Consider the following 22,177-nt stretch of genomic DNA (forward strand, 5'->3'; position numbering starts at 1 on the left):
CCTAGCGGAGGAGATGTAGAATATAAATGGTACATGTACAATCTACATGTTAGATGTGGAATCTACATTGTAGATGTAGATGTAGATAACAGATGTAGCAAAAATTTTTTTTAATTCTAAAAAATCATTAACTCAAAAATGTATATACAGACTGAGTACGGGTATAAGTAGAGTCGCGTCCCCAGAAGCGACTCACACGTTCCTTCTCGTTGTTATTTTTTATTTGGAATTTTGTTTTATTCATGGTGTACATTATTAAGCATATATGATTTTAAAATAAAGATAACGCCTAAAAAAAAAATCATCACCTTTCGCTGCGAATTGAACTTGGCTCACACTTTTCGTACGCAAGCAACTTCGTTTTCATCATTAAGAATTGTGCAGCTTTGACGAAATACGAAATTTGGATTCAGAGTCAGAATTTTAGACGGCAAAAATTGTAGAACGCACACATACATATGTACATATGTGTGTGTATGCCCGAGAGTAACAACGAAATTCTAAAAATAGAATACATTTTGTGTAGCGCACTCACACATACGCAAGTGTGGAGTTAGATTTCTTTTAAAATTGTGCTGCTGTCATACATTTTTTCTTCCTCGTTACGCATCTTGTTGTGTTATAGAGTCTTTGGTTAAACACTCCTTCGAAGTTGTTTGACGAGTTCGATTGTGGACGATTATGAGCAAACGCGGCAGCCATCTTGCGGAAAGCTTTCTCATACCCAAGTGATCATTCAAAACTGTAACCACTAAGCCATCTGGTTTCCTATGGCTTCCAGGATTTGTGTCATCAACGAAATACAACGAAAATGAGAAAACGAAAATCGCAGTATCGTAGAGACTGACCATACATATCTACAAGATTACCGAATCTGGATCAGATCAGATTATAGCCAGAATGAAGAAATTAATTTTCAGTTGCTAGAGTAAACAACAAGACATTCGATTCTAATTCTCTTTCTCGCTCGCACACAATCTGTCTTGTTAAGTGTTCGTGCGTGACAGATGTAGAAAAAATATGTAATCTGATAAAATAAATAATAAATCAAATTTCCACATAAATCATAAGCTCCAATACTGACTGAGTACATACAGTATTGATTACTGTATATGTACAGTATATACATTTTTGAGCTTATGATTTTTTAGAATTTAAAAATTAAAAAAATAAATTTTACACTTTACATTTTTTTTTGCTACATCTGCAATGTATATATTTTACATGTAGCATGTATATTCTACGTTTACCATTTAGATTCTACATTCCTCCACTAGGGGCTTGCTCGCGCACTGAACGCGGCAGAGTGTGCGAGCGAGCAAGAGAATGAGTAGCGTGTCTCTGGCTGGGGAGGCGGGGGAAGCAACTGAAAATTAATTTCTTCATACTGACTATAATTATGATCCGATCTGATTTAGTAGATATGGTCATTCTCTACGATACTGCGTTTTTAGTTTTATCGTATCTTAAAAATTGTGCCTGCCACAGATTTTGTCCTTTGTGTGGGCGGAAGGGGCGGGGCGAAATTTTGAAATACACTTGTAGCAGTGTGAGTCTGGAAAAAAATTTGTTTGCCCTAGCTCTTATAGCCTTTGAGATCTAGGCGCTCAACAAGACAGACAGACATGGCTATATCAACTAGGCTATTGATGCTGATCATAAATATATATACTTTATGGAGTCGGAAACGTTTCCTTATCTTCGTTACACACATCCACTTTTACCACAAATACAATATACTCTCTATACTCTCTATACATTGTACTCTTTTTGAGTACGGGTATATAAAAGGAACCTTCTTAGTTCAGTCCATTTTGGGCGAGCGATTCTAGAAATCTGAATCGCTGATACTAACAGACCGAAGGAAGCGAATACCGAATCCCTCCGAACCGATTCGGTTTGCCGTTCATGCAGGGCTCTAATATGTATTGTATGCAAATATATATAGAACCAGTATATGCGAATGTGGAGGCGCATTTCATCTAATTGTTAAAAAAAAGCAACAAATATATAAACTAAAACTAATTATAAAACGACCTAACAATATTTTACAGAATCAACGTCGATATCCGAAGCAATAGAAGAAATTATTGCAGAGAACTATGATGACGACGATACAAATAGCCCTTACGTATGCAGAGATGACACTAAATTGGAAAGCAAACGCAAAAAAAACGACGAACAGTTTTGGTTACACCGTATTAAAGAACGAATTGGTGTAACGGAGTCACATCATGGTTATAAACTTTGTCCCAACAAATACAACGTTTGGCATAAGTGCTCACTTTATTGCGTTAATAGATGGACAAGCACACATTCCCAGCCAAGTCAAAAGTATCTTCGACGTTTTAAAAGATTACTGCGCAAATATCCAATAGAGACAGGTTGGAAAAAGGTTTATGATTCTGGTTGTAAATCATTTTACTTTTTCAATTCTACCTCGCAAAAAGTTTCGTGGTTACCTCCTTCCCACCCTAAAGCTCGTGCTACTCAATGTGCCGCGATTTTCAGAAAACAGTTGTGTAACTCCCATGACGATTTTATTTTAGATTCTAAAACAAAAACTGTTAATTTAAATGAAGGTACCGATACAGAAAATGCCTTCCCCTTTTCAGTCCACGGAAATAATAAGAAGCCTAAAATGCGTGACTTGGAACGTAAACTTCAACGACGGCAACGAAAGGATAATTAAACATTTTTCGTACCAAATAAAGAAATTGTCAAAAGAACAATCTATATATCTTTATTTAGATATATGAGGCTTGTTTATTGTTTTCATTGTTTAAATGCAATGATCTTTCTGAGCTGTATTGTGCTGTATTATGAAGCGAGATAACAGCACTTATGTGAATTAACTACCATTGATTAGGACACTAACCATACAGTATATAGATGTGCCAGTTCATACAACGAAAGTGGTGCAGCTGAGTTTTAAGCGTACGTTCCCAGGTATTCGGCTGTGGGGCCGATTGCGTTCGGCTCTGGGAATGACCGCGTTCGGCTCATGACGTGACACGAGCCGAAGGACAGCAAGCATGTATGTGTGTACGTGTAACACACCAAAATATATAATTGTATGCATAGAATAATATTTGTGTGTGTGCCATTTATTCGCCCATACTGTTTGTGTGGGTTCTACAAATTTTGGCCGCTTGAATTGCTTTTTCGTTTTGTTTCGAGGGCTGATGTAGCGACCTGTCAGTCAAATAATTGTTTGCAAAGTGAAATAAGTCAGACAATTTTCACTTTAGCATTAAAAATATAAATACAGGTATTATTTGGGAAAATTTTGTTTAGTAATTATATTATACTAGCTGACCCGGCAAACTTCGTACCGCCTAACAGTCAATGAATGTCGTGTTACTTTTTAGCTGAACTAATTTAGGCTTTATTTTCATTCAAGCACTTTGTGGTAAACGACATTCTTTGTTTTTTGGTCAGGCGCAAGAACAAATAAAGCGGATGGTTTGCCGACACGTGAGCATGCCACGTACAATTGACCATGAGAAAAACATGCATTTTCTAGATTGAGGCCACAAATAGTCAAGGATTGGCCCTGTGATTTGTTGATCGTCATGGCGAAGGCAAGACGAATCGGGAATTGAATTCGTTTAAACTCAAAGGGCATATCCGTTGGGATCATCGGAATCCTTGGAATAAGAACTTCCTCATCTTTAAATTTTCCTTTAAGTATCGACGCGTGAATAACATTGCTCATCAGTTTTCTTATCACCAAACGCGTTCCATTACACAGTTTTGGTTGGTTTAAATTTCTAAGCATGATGACTACCGAGCCAACTTTAAGTTTTAAATTGTGCGGTGGTAAACCAGGCACATCCAAGGAGTTTAAAAATGCAGTTTGATAATTAGTGGCTTCTTCTTCGATAGATTTGAATGAATACAGAGTACCTACGATTTGATTTTGAATTATAAAATTGAGGTCATCTTTATTTTTAGCGGCCAAAATTGTTCGCTCACTTAACCATTTAGTATTTTTATGGTTAGCAATGATATCCGGGAATACTTTGTTGATAAGCTCGTCTTTTAATGATACGAAATTGCAAAAATTTGGAGGAAATGAAATCAAACCGCTCGATTTGTGAACAGGAACCCGGCCACTCAGCAATTGCTTCGAGAAATCATCAGCAGATAGATCGTTCAATAATGCAACTCTCATATTTACAGACAGTTGAAGTTTCTTTACATATCGCCACAGATTTGATGCTTTGAGGCAAGCGTTTAGTGTTTTGTCGGAAATCGCCAGATAATAAAATCATTGCACCACCAAAACATCTCGAGTCATTGCGCAGATCTTTTAATGTTCGGTCTAGTGCTTCCAATGCGCGTTTATGCGCCAACGTGCATTCGTCCCATATGATGATTTTTGATGCTACTAAAACTTTGGCCATTGCGGAGTGTTTCGAAATGTTACATGTCGGTTGTTCAGTGGTTTGAAGGTTTAATGGCAATTTTAACGCTGAGTGAGCCGTACGGCATCCGTCTAACAATGTGGCCGCTATTCCAGAAGAAGCAATTGCTACCGCAATTTCGGATCTCGCACGTACAGTGGCCAAAATCAATGACATGAGGAATGTCTTCCCAGTTCCACCGGGGGCATCCAAAAAAAAATAAGCCGCCATTTCCATCATCAATTGCATTAATCAGTGTATCATAGAGTTCCCTCTGCTTAGGATTCAACAGAGGTACATTCGTTTGAACTGATTGGATTAGTTCATGTGGATCATATTCACGTTCACGTTCCAATTCTCTTTTAAATGCGTCATTCATTCCGCGATCTGGCGCTGGCATTCCTAACCTAACTAACAAACTGACGCACATGAGGTAACACATATCTTCGATCAAGAGCAAAGTCTGGTTATGGATCTTATCATTCACCTCAAGATCGGAATTTCTTGAGCTGACGCGAATTCGATGTAAAATATCTTCTGACATGTTATCTTTGTATATGTTCCACAGGTCACGTGGGTTCGATGGGAAGCATGTTGAAATGATGATAGCAAATAATGTGCGTATCTGACTTGGAGATGCAGAAATAATTGCTTCAGCGATTTTCGTGTCCCAATGAGTATCGGTTTGAAGCAAATTTAGCTCTTGACATGCTGCACGAAATGTGGGGCACACAATACCATTAACAGTTCGTAGTGATTCAAATGATGTTGGCCCTCGAACATGTACCAGCAACAACCGCAAATAGAAACATTCATCATTCTTCGGATGAACTGTGTAAATACGACCAAGAGCATCAGTAGAACGCATATCTGGATGACCAGGAACTGCATCGCCTTGCTTCCGACGTTGAAATTTCTTCGATGTAACGTGGCATTTCTGAGTAAAGCAAAGTTCGTGCGAACGGATAGCTTTGACAAATCGCAAAGAAACTGGTCAGTGTTGTCGCTGGAGGTTTCGGCACGTTGAGCAGCATTCGACGCTGTGAAATATGCTCTCTGCCCGTTCTCTAGATGCGCCCCCAAATGTAAAACAGTGGGATGATTGCAAGAATTTATGCTGATCATCTTCTATAGGTTGTAATGATCCAATGCGATGGCAAATCTGGCCTTGAATCTGTAAAGTCAAATAATAACATGCCATTTTTATTTCAGAGACAAATACAGAAATCTAACAAACTGCATTCCAGATTTTTTTACAATGATAGAAAATAAAGTTTTCAACGTAAATTACCTTAAATGTCGGATTATATCCGTGTTCTTCAATAATTTCCGCCCCAAATGAAGTCATTTGGAAACAGACATTGTATTTTTGAGTGTTCGCTAGAAAATGTCGTGATTCTAGTGTTTCACCATAAAGCAGGGAGCACAATGGCTCTGGTGGCGGGACCAATAAAGGCAATTTCACTTTACCACTAAGGCAGCACAAGCCAAACGTTTTACCAGCAAACTTCAATGCTCCACAATGCTGGCAAACAACGTCCATTGGACCAATGCAAACTAAACGATGCAAGCTGTAGTTGATGGTGCAATCATACAGAAACGCTGCTCGATTCAAATCAATACTTGAACCATTTCTTCTTGCACTTCAAAGATTATTCCTCTGTTCATCTGTACGATAAGCTCGACGATTTCTCCTTTCTAACCTAGCCGTTTCACGGGCTGCCTCTCTTTGCTCTTGTGTTTGAGAAGCACTAATTAAGGCCCTTCTTTGCTCCATACTAACACGGCGCTGTTTCTCGTTCTCCATCAGATAATTGACTCGCGATATTCCGTTGCCTAATTGCATTAATGCTTTGCTGGGAAAGATTAGATCTTCTAGGACGCGGCATTGTTATTAAAATGTGCACTCGCATAAAACCACCAAACTGATTTTTTATTCCCTAAATTCCGTTCCTTTCCGATGATTTTATGTTTTTACTGTGGAATAAATCTTAGGTATTATTTTCGGGAATTTTCGGGAATTTGACTATTTGACAGGATTGGACAACAAATGTTTGACATGGAGAAAGAAAAACAATGAAAACTCGATATGTGTAATAAACAAATCAGCATCTATTGAAATGCATCTATTCATTACACATATCGAGTTTTCATTGTTTTTAAGATGTATTCTGCTATTCGGGACGGAAACAAATCCAACAAATCAAAAACCTTGGCAATCGGTCCAGCCGTTCTCGAGTTATAAGTGTTGTAACAAACACGACTTTCTTTTATATATATATATTATATATAATAATTATATAATAGAGACGAGATAGAGCTGCACTGCACTGATGCAAGGGCTCTTGGTTTAAGGGCAGTGCTACTTCAAAAGAAAGAAGACGGAAAACTGCATCCAATCTTTTATTTTTCTAAGCGCACAACTGCAGCGGAATATCACAGCTTTGAGCTGGAGACAATGGCAATTATTAACGCATTACGCAGGTTTCGCGTATATTTATATGGCAAACGTTTCAAGATCGTTACTGACTGTAATTCACTAACAAAATTGAGCTTAACCCGCGTATTGCTAGATGGGCTTTAGAATTGCAAAGTTATGACTATGAGTTGAGACATAGAGAAGGCAGCAAGATGCAGCACGTAGATGCGCTAAGTAGATGCACAAACATTCTCATTGTAGAAACAAACACGTTTGAAGACAACTTAGTTATTTGCCAAGCCAAGGACCAAATAGTTAGATATATCAAGCAACAGTTAGAAGAAAATGAACACAAGCTTTTCGAAATGAGAAATGGTGTAGTTTATAGGAAAAGTAATGACGGAAGATTGTTATTCTATGTTCCAAGCGAAATGGAAGACCACGTGTTATACAAATATCATAACGAAATAGGACATATAGGCAGAGACAAAATGATGAACATAATAGGCAAAAGCTATTGGTTTCCAAACGTAAAAGAAAAATGCTCCGGTCATATTGAAAACTGTTTGAAATGCGTAGCGTTTTCGCCTAAAACAGGAAAAGAAGGATTTTTGCACTCCATTCCAAAAGGAAATAAGCCATTTGAAATAATCCACATCGATCATTACGGTCCAGTTGATTCAGGAAGATCAAAGAAGCACATATTAGTAGTCGTTGACGCCTTTGTGGGCTTATATGCAACAAAAACAACGAATACACGGGAGGTCATCGTTTCTTTAAAAGACTATTTTAGAGCATACAGCAAACCTAAATGCATAATTTCAGATCGAGGAAGCTGTTTCATATCAAACGAGTTCGATGAGTTCATGACAGAGACTGACATTAAACATATTAAAATCGCAACAGGATCGCCCCAAGCAAATGGTCAGGTGGAAAGAGTCAACAGAAGCATTGGACCAATGTTAGCGAAACTAGTAGAACCAGAAAAAGGTATACACTGGGATGTAGTGATAGACAAAGTAGAACATGCATTAAATAACACGCAGCATCGGAGCACAAAAGAAGTTCCGTGTAAACTATTATTTGGCTTAGAACAGAGAGGAACAGTAGTAGACGAATTAAAGGAAAAGCTAGAACAGTTAAATGAAGTACAGGAAAGCGAAGATTTAACAGAATTAAAATATGGAGACAGCCCAGCGTACAACAAGAAGCAACATGACAAGGGCTTAAAGAAACCTAAAGATTATAAAGAAGGAGAGTATGTGATGGTAAAAAATTTTGATTGCACAGTAGGAGCATCTAAAAAATTAATTCCCAAAAACAAAGGGCCTTACGTAATCGAAAAAGTATTAAGAAATGACAGGTTTTTGTTAAAAGACGTAGAAGGTTTTCAAGTTTCCCGTAATCCTTATCAGGGTGTTTGGAGTATTCAAAAAATAAAACACTGGATAGGCAATAAAAATAAATGTTAATATATAAAAAAAAAAAACTCTAATATCTTATGTAAAAGACAGAACTGTAAACCATTGTAAAACTTCCGTATATCTAAGTGAATCAGGTGATCCAACTGTCAGTATGGCCGAGTTGTGGTAGGATAACCCCTATCAGACCCTATGTAAATTAACCCGGAATTCGGCTCGGCCAAATGTCATCCTGGCAGGAGACTTCAGTGCCTGGTCAGAGGAACGGGGGTCAAGATTTCAAAACGCTAGAGGTCACACCCTCCTAGAAGCCTTTCTCACACTGGAGATAACCCTTTTCAATACGGGAGCAGGGACACGTTCTCCCGTGCTGGGGCAGGGTAAGGGGCAGGGTAAGCAAACGACGGTCTTTAACGCCAGAACCCTCAGGTCAGAGATTTTTCGAGAGGAGCTGATCGTACCAGAGCCCCAGGTAGATGCAGAAGCCAGTGCTCGATAACATCGGCCTGCAGGGCAAGCACAAGACAGACAAGGAGCCACCCGCGCCACCGCGAGCCTGTATTTTGGTGGACCACGGAGATCGCCAAAGCTCGCAGTGAATGCATCCGTGCTAGGAGGCGCCAAATACGCGTGAAGGGAACGCCAGCCTTCCATACGAGGTCCCAGGAATACGCCGCGAAACCCCGACCGGCAAGGCCCCACGCCCAGATGGCATCCCCGATACCACCGTGAAGCTGGCAATGGCAGCGCATCCATCAACCTTCGCGCATGTCTTCAACATGTACCTTCGCGAAGGAGTCTTCCCAGAGCCATTGAAGAACGCTTTCAACTCGGTGAGGTGGGACGTCATCCGTAGGGCCCTAACCCGCTTACTTGGTAGCCATCATCGAGGACTACTTCAGAGGCCGGACGCTGCTATACAACGCCAATAGCGGTACGATGCAGTACCAGGTGACATGCGGCGTTCCTAAAGGCTTGGTTCTGGGACCAAACCTGTGGAACGTTATGTACGACGCCATCCTTAAGCTCCAACTACCAAGAGACGCCCGCACAGTAGGATTCGCAGACGACGTCGCATTGGTGGTAGTAGCAAAGCATCTCGGCGACGTGGAGGCCCGCTGTAACCAAGCGGTGGCCACAATCCAGGAGTGGTTGAACTCAGTGGGCCTTAAACTGGCTGAGCAAAAGACGGAGGCGGTTCTTATATCCATCCGCAAAAGTTGACGGTTGACGGCTCAAGAGCAATCCGATATCTCAGTGTAATGCTGGACACTCGCCTCTCATTTCGTCTGTCCTCAAATCGGTAATGATGTACGCAGCACCAATCTGGGCAGAGGCGGCGAGGAAGAAGTCATACAGGAGAGGGCTAGACGCAACTCACCGACTAGGACATCTGCGAGTCTGCTGCGGTTTCCGAACTATTTCGGATGACGCGGCCTTGGTCATAGCAGGAATGCTTAAAGTTGCGGACCTCGCCGAGGAAGCAAAGGAAGATATGCAAAGCACATCCTCTTCAACTGCGCAATGTTTGCAGAACAGCAAAGCGGCATTGATCTACCCTTAGCAGACCCTACATTTGGTACACCAGTCGAAATCGACATGATTTTAGTATCTGATCAACTTTGGAACATATTCACTGAAGACCGCAAAGACTTTGGGCTCGGATATCTTATTGCACTTCATACTAATTTCGGTTGGGCCATTACAGGCATCTGCGCACAATTCATTAAACTCAAAACTAATTTTACCTGAAAAATACCGTTGCTGGTCCAATGCCAAAGGAACACATTCAGGTACCAAAAATTCAACCCCTTTTCGTTTGCTTTGTTTCCAATTGGCAGTTGGGCCCGCAACCTACCAAAAAGTATTTTTTCTATTTTTTCAGTTTTGAGGCTCCACCGTTTATCCATAGATTCTGATGAGCAATAGCTTAAACGACGCCCAAATAATGCGTCTATCTAAAACCAAAAATGTTGGCCAAGAATTATTTTTTTTTCGACTTTTCCCGAGTTTTTAAAGTAAAAAATAATACCTCAAAAAATGATCAAATTTGAATTTGAAAGCTTAATATCTTCCAGGCGTTAAGCTGCAAATACAAAAAGTCTAGGTCGGAGTTGCGTTTGTCAGCTTTTCAGAACTGCAAAGTTCTATGCAACCAGATATAAAATACTTAAGTTATGTGAAAAATAAAGCCCTACCTCGGAAAAAAAAAAAAAAAAAAATACCAGATTTTAAAAAATTCTTTAAAAAAAACCTACACCTTAAAAAAAACCTTAATTCGTTAAAAATTTGTAAACCCCGAAATCTATAAGAATCTAAATTTTGGGCCACAGCCTAATTCTAGTGTTGAATAGTGTTATATTAACACACTTGCCGAAATGTAATCTAACACCTCGTTGCAAGTCGGCCAGATCGGTTATATGGCAGCTATATGAAATAGTGCTGCAAATCATATGAAACTTAGTTGGTGTTCCGTAAAATATGTACACAAACCAAATTTCAACTCAATAGCTTTAAATTTAGAGTTTAGAGTTAGTTTAGAGTTTGCCAAAAAAAACAGATAAAAACCACTGTGCAACGCAAAGCAATTCAAAAAAGAGATCTGCTCCAATGAGCAAATCAATTCGCTGTGGTACGCTGTGGATAGGCAAGCTGTATATGGGCAGTTCCTATCTGGCGTTACGTTACATTCGTACGACAAAATGTTGAAAAATATAGTGAAAAAGCCGAAATTTGGAAAAATCATTATCCTTGTTGAATATGAATTGATTAGCCCTATATTCGTCAAAAACATGGCAAAATTCGAGCTTACGGATTTAAAGATATTAGCCAAAATATACCAAAAACTTGAACTTTTGCTTATTTGAATAGGTTTTCGTATCAAAGTTAATGAAAATTTATGTCAATAAAGTAAGTTATTTACCTTTCAATAAATTTAGAAAAAAATATCCGGAAATTGACTTTTTATGGTTTTTGGCCTGATGGACCTTTTAGCGGAACTGCCCATATGTTCAACGAATGGCTAGGCTGCTGGTCTGTAACCCTCGGAGCTACAATGGCCCTCATGGTTGATGCGTACTCAAAAATGCGAGATTTTATGTTGAGTTCGACTGTGTATCCTTCTGTTGAGAAACTGACGTCTCCAATGCAGGAAACTGCAGCCAACGATTTTCCGAAGTTTCAGCTACTCTACAAAACGAGAAGTGAAGAAATGAACTTGGGAACCACTACAATAGAGCTCGACAAGCCAGCCAGCTTTATGAGCACAACAGCTGATGGTGGTTTGCCATGTCATCGTTTTATGTTTCATGCTAAGATTATTTTGAATTGTTTGAAGTCTAGTGTCAGTAGGTTAGGACAAGGCGGGAGCGCAATAAAAGCTTTCATGGCGCCTCCGGGTGGACTATAAATTATTAGAAGGCAACAAATAAAGTGACAGTGACACAGTGAGCATAAATAGTGAATAAAAAAAATACAACATACCTAGTTATAATAAAGACCTAGTTTATTCTATATTATAGAATATTGTATTGTATCTTTGCATCTAATCTAAAGCCTGCCAAGACCATCGTGTCGGCCGCGCAATACCCTCACCGCTTGTTGCTGATCGTGGCTGATATCCTGCCGCCATACCTGCTGCTTCACCGTTGCTGCTACCCTGCCGCCATACTTGCTGCTTCACCGTTGCTGCTACTGGTTACCTGCTGCATCCCCATCAGACACCGTTGCTGCAACCTAGAAGACGAATGGCCCCTTGTGATTGCACGGACTGCAAGAGGAAAGTGGCAGCTGGACTTAAAGATCCAAACGCATGCAAAATTTGAAAGCTAGAGCCGAAGACATACATTAAAACATATATAAACTGTCTTGTGCTGTAAAAGTTGCACCTCGCTTTCAATTCTTGGCACAGACGTATGATATAGTAGAGTTTGATTTGCATGCATTTAATTTATTAGTGCACAAACATATATATATAACATATATAAAAACCATACCATACTCTATTTGAACCGCTATTCGGACGCAAAATTATATTTATCGCTTCCCGCAATCACTGTCGCCCCCCTTTTCCCCTCTCGCTGTTTGAAATTCACCAAAAAAGTTGGTTAGTTAACCCAAGCCGCGGTGTATAACAGTTACTTCCATTCACATATACACACATACAAGCAGCTGCACCAGTGCATTCTTTTCGTCTCTCGCTTTCGCTTATCCGCCGTTGCTTGCTGTGTACTTGGTGGGAGAATTTTCGTTGCCGCGCTTGATCAAAACGGAACGTCAAGTGACGCGCTACCCTGTTTTTTGAGGGTATTGTTTTTATTTTCACTTTTCAAGTGACACGCTGCCCTTCATTCTTAGGGTATATTGGTTACGGCTCTCACTTGGAAAGTGACGCGCTACCCTACAGTGTGAGGGTATATTGTTTTTGGCTGTCACTTGCAACGAGGTGTATAGTCGTGCCTCGACATCCAATTATTGTCGTTCTCGATTTTCGTTCTTGTTTGAACATTTATTATTTATTTATTTTCGAACCAAATCCCCGCACTGTTTAATCTGCCAAAAATCTCGCAACAGTCCGCATCGTCCCTAAGGAGCCTGATCGATACAGTGTCATCGATCTATGGTTCATTACTATCGATAGGAGACGATACGAAGATTTCGAATGCAATGCTCATTCATCTCGTTTTGAACAGAGTTGACCTAGACAGAAGTGGGAAAAACAGCTTGACTTTGACAAGTTTCCGCTTTGGTCCGACTTTGAAAAGGTTTTAAATCGTCGATACCAGCATTTGTCTGCGGAAGAGTTCACAAAGCCAAGACACGAAAAAGTCATGCCAAGCAAGTCGCACAATCGCAGTTCATTTGCTTGTTCTTCCCCTCCCACCAACAGTAGAGCTCAGCGAACATGGAGCTATTGCAATTCGGGAGACCATGTAGTGGCCAACTGCACGCCATTTTTACGTCTCTCGGTTATGCAAAGGTTCGAGTTCACAAAGTCTGCGTTCTTATGTATTAATTTTCTGCAAAAGGGTCACACTGTAGTAAGATGCAAGGTCGCCAGATGTCGAGTTTGTGGCCGCTCACATCTCACATTGTTGCATCGATACACAGTGACTGATAATAGTCTCGCCTTGCCGCCACCCCCAGAGAGTTCGTCTCCTCCTTTAAATCAGGTTCACCCTTCCACCTCTCATGCTCTGCATGCGACTTCGTTGGACAGGGTGATTTTGGTTACGTCGATCGTAAGTGTCAGAACAAAAAACGGTGAACACATTTTGGCCTGAGCTCTCCTGGACTCTGGATCCCAAACAAAATTCATCACGGAAGACCTCGCCCACCGCTTACAGATCCGTAGAGAGGAGTCGTGTATTACCTTGCTTGGTATTGGTGAATCCAATTCTCAAGTGAAGAATAAAATACACACTGTGGTGAAGTCGCGCATAAATGGTAGTGTGAAAAATATGTATCGCCAAGTGATGGTGAATGAAGCGGATAGGCAGTTTCAGATGATAGAGAAGAGACCCATCTGAGTACTTGAGATTATACAAGTTTAACACCGTGACGTATGGGACTGGACCAGCATCTTTTTGGCTGTCCGGTGTTTAAAAAGGTTGAACGAGTCTGTGAAACTATCATTCCCTAAAGCTGCTCACGTTATTGGGTCCGACTTTTACGTTGATGACATGTTGACTGGTGCTGCATGCGTAGAGGAGCTAAGGGCAATTAAGTCCGAAGTATTTCAGGTTCTTCAGACCGCAGGGTTTGAGTTAGCAAAATGATTTTCGAACTCACCTGTGATCACCGCATCTGAGAGCACAGCAAAGCCCATAACGATCTCGGATTCAGTTCCGACTAAGGCGTTAGAAATCTCATGGTTGCCCAAGGAAGATGCCTTTCAGTATAAAATTGACAATGAAGTCATGGGTCTCCTAGCGACAAAACGGAACATACTGTCCCTTTGGATTGTTAAGTCCTATCGTCATAAAGGGCAAGATCCTATTGCAGGAACTCTGGCTTAACAAACTAGATTGGGATGAGTCGAGTCCGATGCATTTGGAAACAGCATGGAATATCGAACGAGCTGTTTATTGGTCAGACTCTGAAGTGACTCTTCATTGGATTCGGTCGCATCCATCTTCGTTGTCTACGTTCGTTTCGAATAGGGTAGCTGAGATTCAGGAGTGGTCAGATGAAGCTAGGTGGCGGCATGTCCCTACAAAACAGAACCCAGCCGATATTGTGTCAAGAGGTTGTGACGTCAAGGAAATCGTCCAGTCAATCTGGTTTGAAGGACCCTCATTTCTAAAGTATGAAGAAGAGAACTGTTCTAAAAATCCTCATTTCGAGCCGCCAGATATGTTGAGCTGTATTGTGCTTTAATTGGCAGGTACGGCAGGGACCTGATCGGCAATTTTCATCTCATGGTCCTTATGCAAGCAGTTAATTCACAGCTTCAATCGCTTGGCCTCCTTATGCCTCCTCTCACAGCGTTTATATTGCGGAATCAAATGGCTTTGCACACGGCATAGCTCACAAAAACCAAAGATCTTGATTCGACGAGCCTTCTCCCCACTTAGATTGAGTCGCCCTGTCAAACGTCTGCAGCGCTTCCAACGCGCCCTCGGCTTGCCAACCGATGAATACGCGCGCTCCAGCCCAAATACCAGTCATATGTGTGCCTCTTAAGTGCTATTTTATACTGAGTCTGGTATATCTCAAACGAATTGATGGTGTCGAACGCCGAGCAGCCCAAACATGACCGCAAGTGCTGCAACTTCTCGATAGAAGGCAGATCAGCTTGACTATCAATGAAAGCTGTGAACATGGAATAAAAGCTTGACCACTCGGTATTGGCTCCACTGCACTTGGGCAGTTTTCCCTGCAGGAAAAGAGCGCACCTTCTAAAAAAGTACAACACGTGAGATCGGTACATACCGAGGAAGCCTCCAAAACATGGACAACGCTGCCTCTGCAACCCCAAGACGGAGAAAAAGATGAAAAACAGGACGTTGATCAGGGGGAGGGGAGAGACTATCCTCCTTTTCTTTGCTCTCTCACTCTCTGTCCTGTATCTTTTGTTGCAGTCGTGATTTGTTGTTTATTTTCATCTTTGTATTTGACTGTGCCGTCTCGTCCCGTTGCGATATTCACTTGTCATGCCAGCTGATCGAGCCGTCTGCTGTTGACCAGTGCACGGAAGCGGATCACCAAAAAAAGCTACCGTCAAGCTCCGGCAGAGGGCGCAACCCGTGACATCTACATACGTAGATCATGACACCTAAATGGCGCCAGCATACTACGGCGGTCATGACGACACTGGATACACTACATATACATGTATGCACACGGAGGTTAGGTGCCCCCACCAACAGATGGCACCAAGTGCAAATGCAGGGAGCTCCTCCTGCAGATGGGGAAGCACGGGGACGGTGCCACTGCAAAACTCCTCAAGGCTGTCCAGACGAAGGTGGGAACTATTACTGAGGTCAAGGCGATCTCCGAAAAGGTGCTGATTGAGGTCAGGGACATATCGGAGTGGACAACGCCGGAAGAAGTGCTCGAAGCCATCTTCGCCAAGATCGACGGAGACTTGCCGACCGAGTCAGTTCCAAAGCTCAGGAAAGCATACCGCGGAACGCTGACGGCGAACATCCTCCTACCCAGAGAAACAGCGGACAAGCTGCTGCATGAGGGCAAAGTTCGCATTGGATGGTCGATATGCCGAATCCGGCAGAAGAACGAACCCAGGAGATGCTTCAAATGCCTAGCATTTGGCCATATCGCGGCAAGATGCAGGAGTAGCCACGACGAAACGAGCAAATGTTTCAACTGCGGAGGTACGCAGCAAAGCTCGAGGGACTGTAAGCAGATGCCCACCTGCATCTTATGCACAAAAGCAGGACTAGAAGGCAAGGCACATGGCACCCTAGGTAGGGCATGCCCTATATATGTCAAGGCAGCAAACACATACAATAATGGGCAAAATTAAGTTCCTGCAGCTTAATTTGAACCACTGCAGAGCGGCACAGGCTTATGCGCCCGTCATGTCAGAGCAAAGATTGCGGGCATCTACAGCTGCTACATTGCCCCGAGCATACAACTTGAAGTCTTCGCCATCATACCCGAAGACCTAGCAGAAGATGCACGAAGTCGTTCCCCAGTGCTCATTACTGGCGACTTCAACGCATGTGCTACCGAGTGGGGAAGCACGAGGACGAACGCACGCGGAAGCGTCCTACTTGACGTGTTCGCGACCCTGAGCGTGGTGCTCCTGAACAACGGAAGTACCCAAACGTACACCAAGGGCGATCGTGGATCAGTAATTGACGTCACATTTGCCAGCCCCCAACTAGCACGGTGTGCTACCTGGATAGTCGCAAGTGTATATACGCATAGCGACCACCAGGCCATAGCGTGCTGCATTGACGACGGACCCACCAGACGGACCACAACCATAAGGCGCACAGCTTGGAAAACGGAGGACATGGACACCCAGTGCCTGCTCCTCATGTTCCGGCAAAGCAGCGAAATCATCCACGGAAATGCAGAACAGCGGGCAAATTTGCTAGGGACAGCAATGGAAATTGCCTGCGACGCCACCATGGTAAAAAAACAAATGGGAGGAAGGAAGCGAAAACCAGTGCACTGGTGGTCGCAGGATATAGCGGACCTGCGGAGAGGGAGCCACGCAGCAAGACGCTGCTACCAGAGGACCATGAAACGGGCAAGGCGGAGACCACAAAGCGAACTGCTGGAAGGACCTCTGCAAGGAGGCAGACCTGCAGCCTTTTCGACTAGCCTACAAAATGGTTATGGGCAAGCTGGCGCGCAAGGTAATGCCCACCTGTCCGGAATTATTGTCCAAAATCGTAGACTCACTGTTCCCCACACAACAGGAACTAACCTACGTGCCCAGACATCGGGAGATCCCCACACCTCCACAGATTGTTGCGGAAGAGCTCCTAAATGCGGCTTTGAGCATAAAGATCGGCAGAGCGCCAGGGCCCGACGGTATACCCGCCATAGCAGTTTGGACGATAGGACGACTGGGAAGGACCCCGAAGACCCAGCGGGATACAGGCCTCTGTGCATGATCAGCGTAACGGGGAAGCTGCTCGAGCGAATCATCGCAAACCAGATAGAAGCGGAAATCGACAGCCTGTCCCTTTTTTGCTTCAATTCGGCTTTAGGAAGAGGAGAAGCACCACCGAAGCGATCAGAGTAGTGGTGGGTAAAGCCCGCGAAGCCATAGCTGGGAAGAGATGGCACGGTGGCACCAAGACGTACTGCCTGGTAGCTACACTGGACGTGAAAAATGCTTTCAACTCTGCAAGGTGGCCAAACATCATCGCCGCCATCTCCAGACTTGGTGTATCTGAGTACCTGGTGAGCCTAGTAGTTAACTATTTTACAGGGACTGTAATCATTATAAGTTTTATTCAAACAATTATACAAAAATTATTAATTTTCAAGTTTTATTGACTCACTCAGAACATAATGATTAATTTTAAGTTATACTTTATAACTCAAAAAATAATCATTATTCTTTGAGTTTTATTTTTTGCTCAAAAATAAAACTCAAGTTGTAATTTCGACTTTTCCTTAAGGAATAAATAAAAATATTATATTTATTCGTACTCAGTAAGAAAAGACAAAATATAACAAACAATTTTGTTTTTATAAAAAAAAATTCTTCAGGAAAAATGTATTTTAAAACAGAAAATTAATTAATTTCATATTTAATTTGTATATATATTTTAGTTTGTTTGGCTATGTTAAGCAGTATCATTATTAGCACTATGCAACTATTTGCTTAGTGGTATTATATGTGTGTAAAAGAGGTGGCTAGCCAAACTCGGCAAGTGAGTTCAACAACAACATGAGCATTTAATGTTTTCGTAAATGCTGCACCGAAAGATAAGAACTCGTATTCACATGCATCAAATACCTGCTCTCTCCTAAATGAATTTCTCAATTATATTGAGGCAGTTTCAGATGACGATGAGGAAGATGAAGTAATTGACAAGAAATTGCAAATAGCTTATCTAGAAATTGACAATTATAGCCCAAAGCCAATTGATGTAAATTATAATATTATGCAATATTGGGAAACAAAAAAATTCCAGTATCCTAATTTATATCAACTGGCCAAAGAGCGTTTTCTGCCCTCCGATTGATATTATCGGATCTGAGGGGCAACCTGTCTTCGGAGTCTTTAGAGAAGCTAATTTTTGTAAAATTGAATATAAATAAATAAAATGATTGAAAAAATTTTGTTTTAAAATACATTTTTCCTGAAGAATTTTTTTTATAAAAAAAAATTGTTTGCTAAAATTGTTTGCTGTTTGTTGTTTGTTTGTCTTTTCTTACTGAGTACGAATAAATATAATATTTTTATTTATTCCCTAAGGTAATGTCGAAATTACAACTTGAGTTTTATTTTTGAGCAAAAAATAAAGTGTTAAAGTGTTTTTAAGTGAATGATTTTTTGTAATAATAAAAAACAAATAATCATTATTTGCAGTCCCTGCTATTTTAAAAACCGAGTGCTGCTGTTCGACACCTCGACGGGACAAAAACGACGGCAAATTACAGGAGGCGTTCCACAGGGCTCTGTTCTCGGCCCGCTTCTGTGGAACGTCATGTACGATGGCATCCTGCGACAGGACACACCAGCCGGCTGCAGCATCGTTGGCTTCGCAGACGACATTGCGGTGGTAGCGGTACAAAAACCCCTGACAGAAGTAGAGGAAAATACGAACGAGACAGTCAGACGAGTGATGTGCTGGCTCCAGTAAAACGGCCTCAGCGTGGCAGCGCACAAAACCGAATCGGTCCTGATTAGCACCAGAAAAAAGGTAGAAACAGCCAGAGTGGTTGTTGGAGCGGACGAAATCGAGTCGTCCCTGGTCATCAAGTGCCTGGGAGTCCTTCTGGACCACAGGTTTAGCTTCAAGCAGCACTTGAAAGCAACCGGAGTCAAAGCCGGCAGGGCAGCAAGCGCGCTATCCTACTTATCCTACTTAGGATATCCTACTTAGCTCGCAAAACAATTGGGATGCCGTGAGCACCTACCCTGCAGAGATCATCCAATCCTTGCGTCGCGCTGAAAGACAGCGCAATCGAAATTCAAATCCTAGATAGGATCTAGTGACGGCTTTCATGCCATCGCCCCCTCGTGAAGTAATACTTACCGGTTGTACCGCGAGAGGGATACGGAGAGTAGGGGGGTTTTTAGTGGGTGAGGTACTTCCAAGTCCCACACTTATCGGCTTTCAATGCTTTTCCCTCCTATACATACAAAAAAAAAAAAGCTGCGGCAAGCGCGATTGATTGTCCATGTACATAATAGATGGGATTCACTGGAATTCATCCGAAGCGTAGAGTAATGCGAGGGCTCCGAAAGCTTGCAGAACTGCAGAATGGTTTTCATTTCAAGAAGGCAGTGACAAACTGCTCAGGCCAATCACCATTAATAGCTTGACAATCCTGCTCCTCCAATCGGTCGTAAGCTACGTAGACACTGGAGTTCAATTTTTCCAACAGCTAAAGAAAGATTTCGGGTCGTATTTGTCCAAGCTGCGCAACGTTTAGTTGTCCAATTGGAAGCAGAGATCCTGAACTCGATCGAAGATGGCCCTTGTCTTCAACATCAAGAACGCAATCCGGTTAGTTGCTGGATCAGCACTAGCCACCACCTCACCAACTGAAGAGCCATTCGACGGTGTACCATCCGATGCGGTCTCGATATTTATATTTTCGTCACTCATTGTGATTTATGTTCATGGTAAACTCTCAAAGAAACTGCAACGTCGAACTGTATGTATGAAATTTATGTATAATGAATATACGTATGTATGTACATGGAATGTTTGTATGTAATGTATATATGTATGTATATAAACTGCACCGGCACAGAGAGCGAAAGCGAAGTCCGATAATGCAACGGAATCAAGCAGCGCACATAGGATTGTGCGGTTCCGATACCGATACCGCTGTTAGCACAAAATAATTATTGTACATTGTATCATACTGGATTCACCGAGTATGTATGCATGCACTTTTCCACGCATAACGATACACGGCTATCTCGGAGGAACCGTTGTGAGCTGTCAGGCTTTTCCGACCGCTTGAATCAATCACATAAAAAAGTAAAAACGCGACATCATATAAACTTAATAATGGGCTTTATTTTCGACAATTTTAAGTAAGAGAAAAAATTCAAGTGGATTAAACCCCTGAAGGTGCCACAGAAATCACTTCCGCTAGAAAATCACCTCAATTCCATTCCGCGGTGCCACACACCAATTTTTCAGCGGAATCAAAATCGCTCACAATTTATCAAGCGATTTGATTAAATAACCCATAAAACACACCTAAAACGATTCGAATCTTACTTTTCCATAAAGGTTGTTCAATTGGTTATTAACCCTCATCCAAATAATTATAAAAAAAAAAAAAATTATATACGTGTTCGCGATCAGGTACCAAATGTACAACCCTTTTTTGTTTGCTTTGTTCTTAATTGGCAGTTGGGCTCGCAACCTTCCAAAGGTATTTTTTTTCAGAGATTTTAAAGTCCAAATTTCGTAAAAAATACCGCACAAAAATCACCGTTTTTGCATTTCCATGCTTTATATTTCCCAGACGGTAAGCTGAAATCACAAAGTGTTTGGGCTTAACTTCTGGCTGTTTTAATTATCTTTTCAAAATAGCAAAGTTCTTTATAACCAGACGTAAGATACTAGTGTTATGTGAAAAAAAGAAGCGCTACCTCTGAAAAAAACCTAAACAAAAAATACCAGTTTTCAAAAATTATTCAATAAAAAGTTGTGCCATAGAAAAAAAAATATCATTAAACCATTTCTAAGCCCCAATCTTTAAGAAAAAGTTAGTTTTGTTCCTTTAGGAAAACTCGTGTCGACTAGGAATTGCCCAAACAGTTTGGATCTGATTTAAACGGCAGCCGTACTTCAAACCGACCTGAAGGCAAGACTTGAGTAGTCTCTCTATAATGCTCCTCACATAACTTGTGTTCAGGAGATAAAGACTATTTAGAAAATGGCAATTCTTCTAGTGACCAGATCTTTTGTAGTGTGTTGTCGATAGACACAACTGACTCTTCTCGACAACTCACACACTTCCTCGCTTCCTGGCTGACGGTCACCTTTGGACTGTATCTTCCAGACACAATCAAACCGAGAATCGTTTTCTGCAGAGTTGGATAGTCAGGACCTTGTCTAATTTGACCAACAGATAAAAGTTAGAAAAATGACTCTGCACCTATCAACATATCTATTCTTTGTGGCTTGTAGAAATATGGGTCTGCAAGAGGTAGGTTCTTCGGGATTTTCCAGTCACTCACATTAAGTGCGTGATCAGGGTGGTACACCGTGTGTATCTTTTTCTTGAATTGTGAATTAGATTCTCCAATTCCAAGCAAGTTGATGCGCGACTCCTCCCCACGGATCTGCAAGCGCTGTGCCAGGTCCTCACTTATGAAGTTAGTTTGTAACCCAGAGTCATGCAGTGCTCGGGCCAAAACGTACTCTCCATTTTTGGTTCGGACGCTTACGATAGACGTTGCCAGAATTACTCTATCCAAAGCTGTCGCATGGAGTGCATGCGAAGTGGAAGGGTTTCTCTGACTATGAGGGGGAGAAGAATTCTCTGGGGGTGATGGTAACGCTAAACTTTTATCCACAACTGTGTACCTATGCAATAAGGCATGATGTGAGCGGCCACACACTCGACACTTGCTAGCTTTGCATACCACAGTGTGTCCTTGTTGCAGACAGTTGATGCAGAGCGATGCCGATCACCGATTCACCGCTGCAGCTTTGAACGTATGCACATTAGGCTGGGCCAAAATTTGACCAAAAAATAAATTTTTTGTTTTTTCAAGGGGACACCCCCCAATTCTATTCTTT

At 41.8% G+C, this 22,177-nt stretch overlaps 1 protein-coding gene across 1 annotated transcript in view; it reads left to right on the forward strand.

The window, feature by feature from the left end:
• LOC111080657 overlaps nt 1–2,729 on the forward strand; it is an 11,263-nt gene extending 8,534 nt beyond the window's left edge. The window contains exon 2 of the mRNA XM_022376399.2: nt 2,055–2,729. Coding sequence (XP_022232091.2) covers nt 2,055–2,692 — 638 coding nt within the window. The 3' untranslated portion in view covers nt 2,693–2,729. The remainder of the gene's footprint in view (nt 1–2,054) is intronic.
• Nucleotides 2,730–22,177: the final 19,448 nt, after the last annotated feature.

This window comes from Drosophila obscura, unplaced genomic scaffold (genome assembly GCF_018151105.1).
Source record: "Drosophila obscura isolate BZ-5 IFL unplaced genomic scaffold, ASM1815110v1 contig_194, whole genome shotgun sequence".
Classification (NCBI taxonomy): domain Eukaryota; kingdom Metazoa; phylum Arthropoda; class Insecta; order Diptera; family Drosophilidae; genus Drosophila; species Drosophila obscura.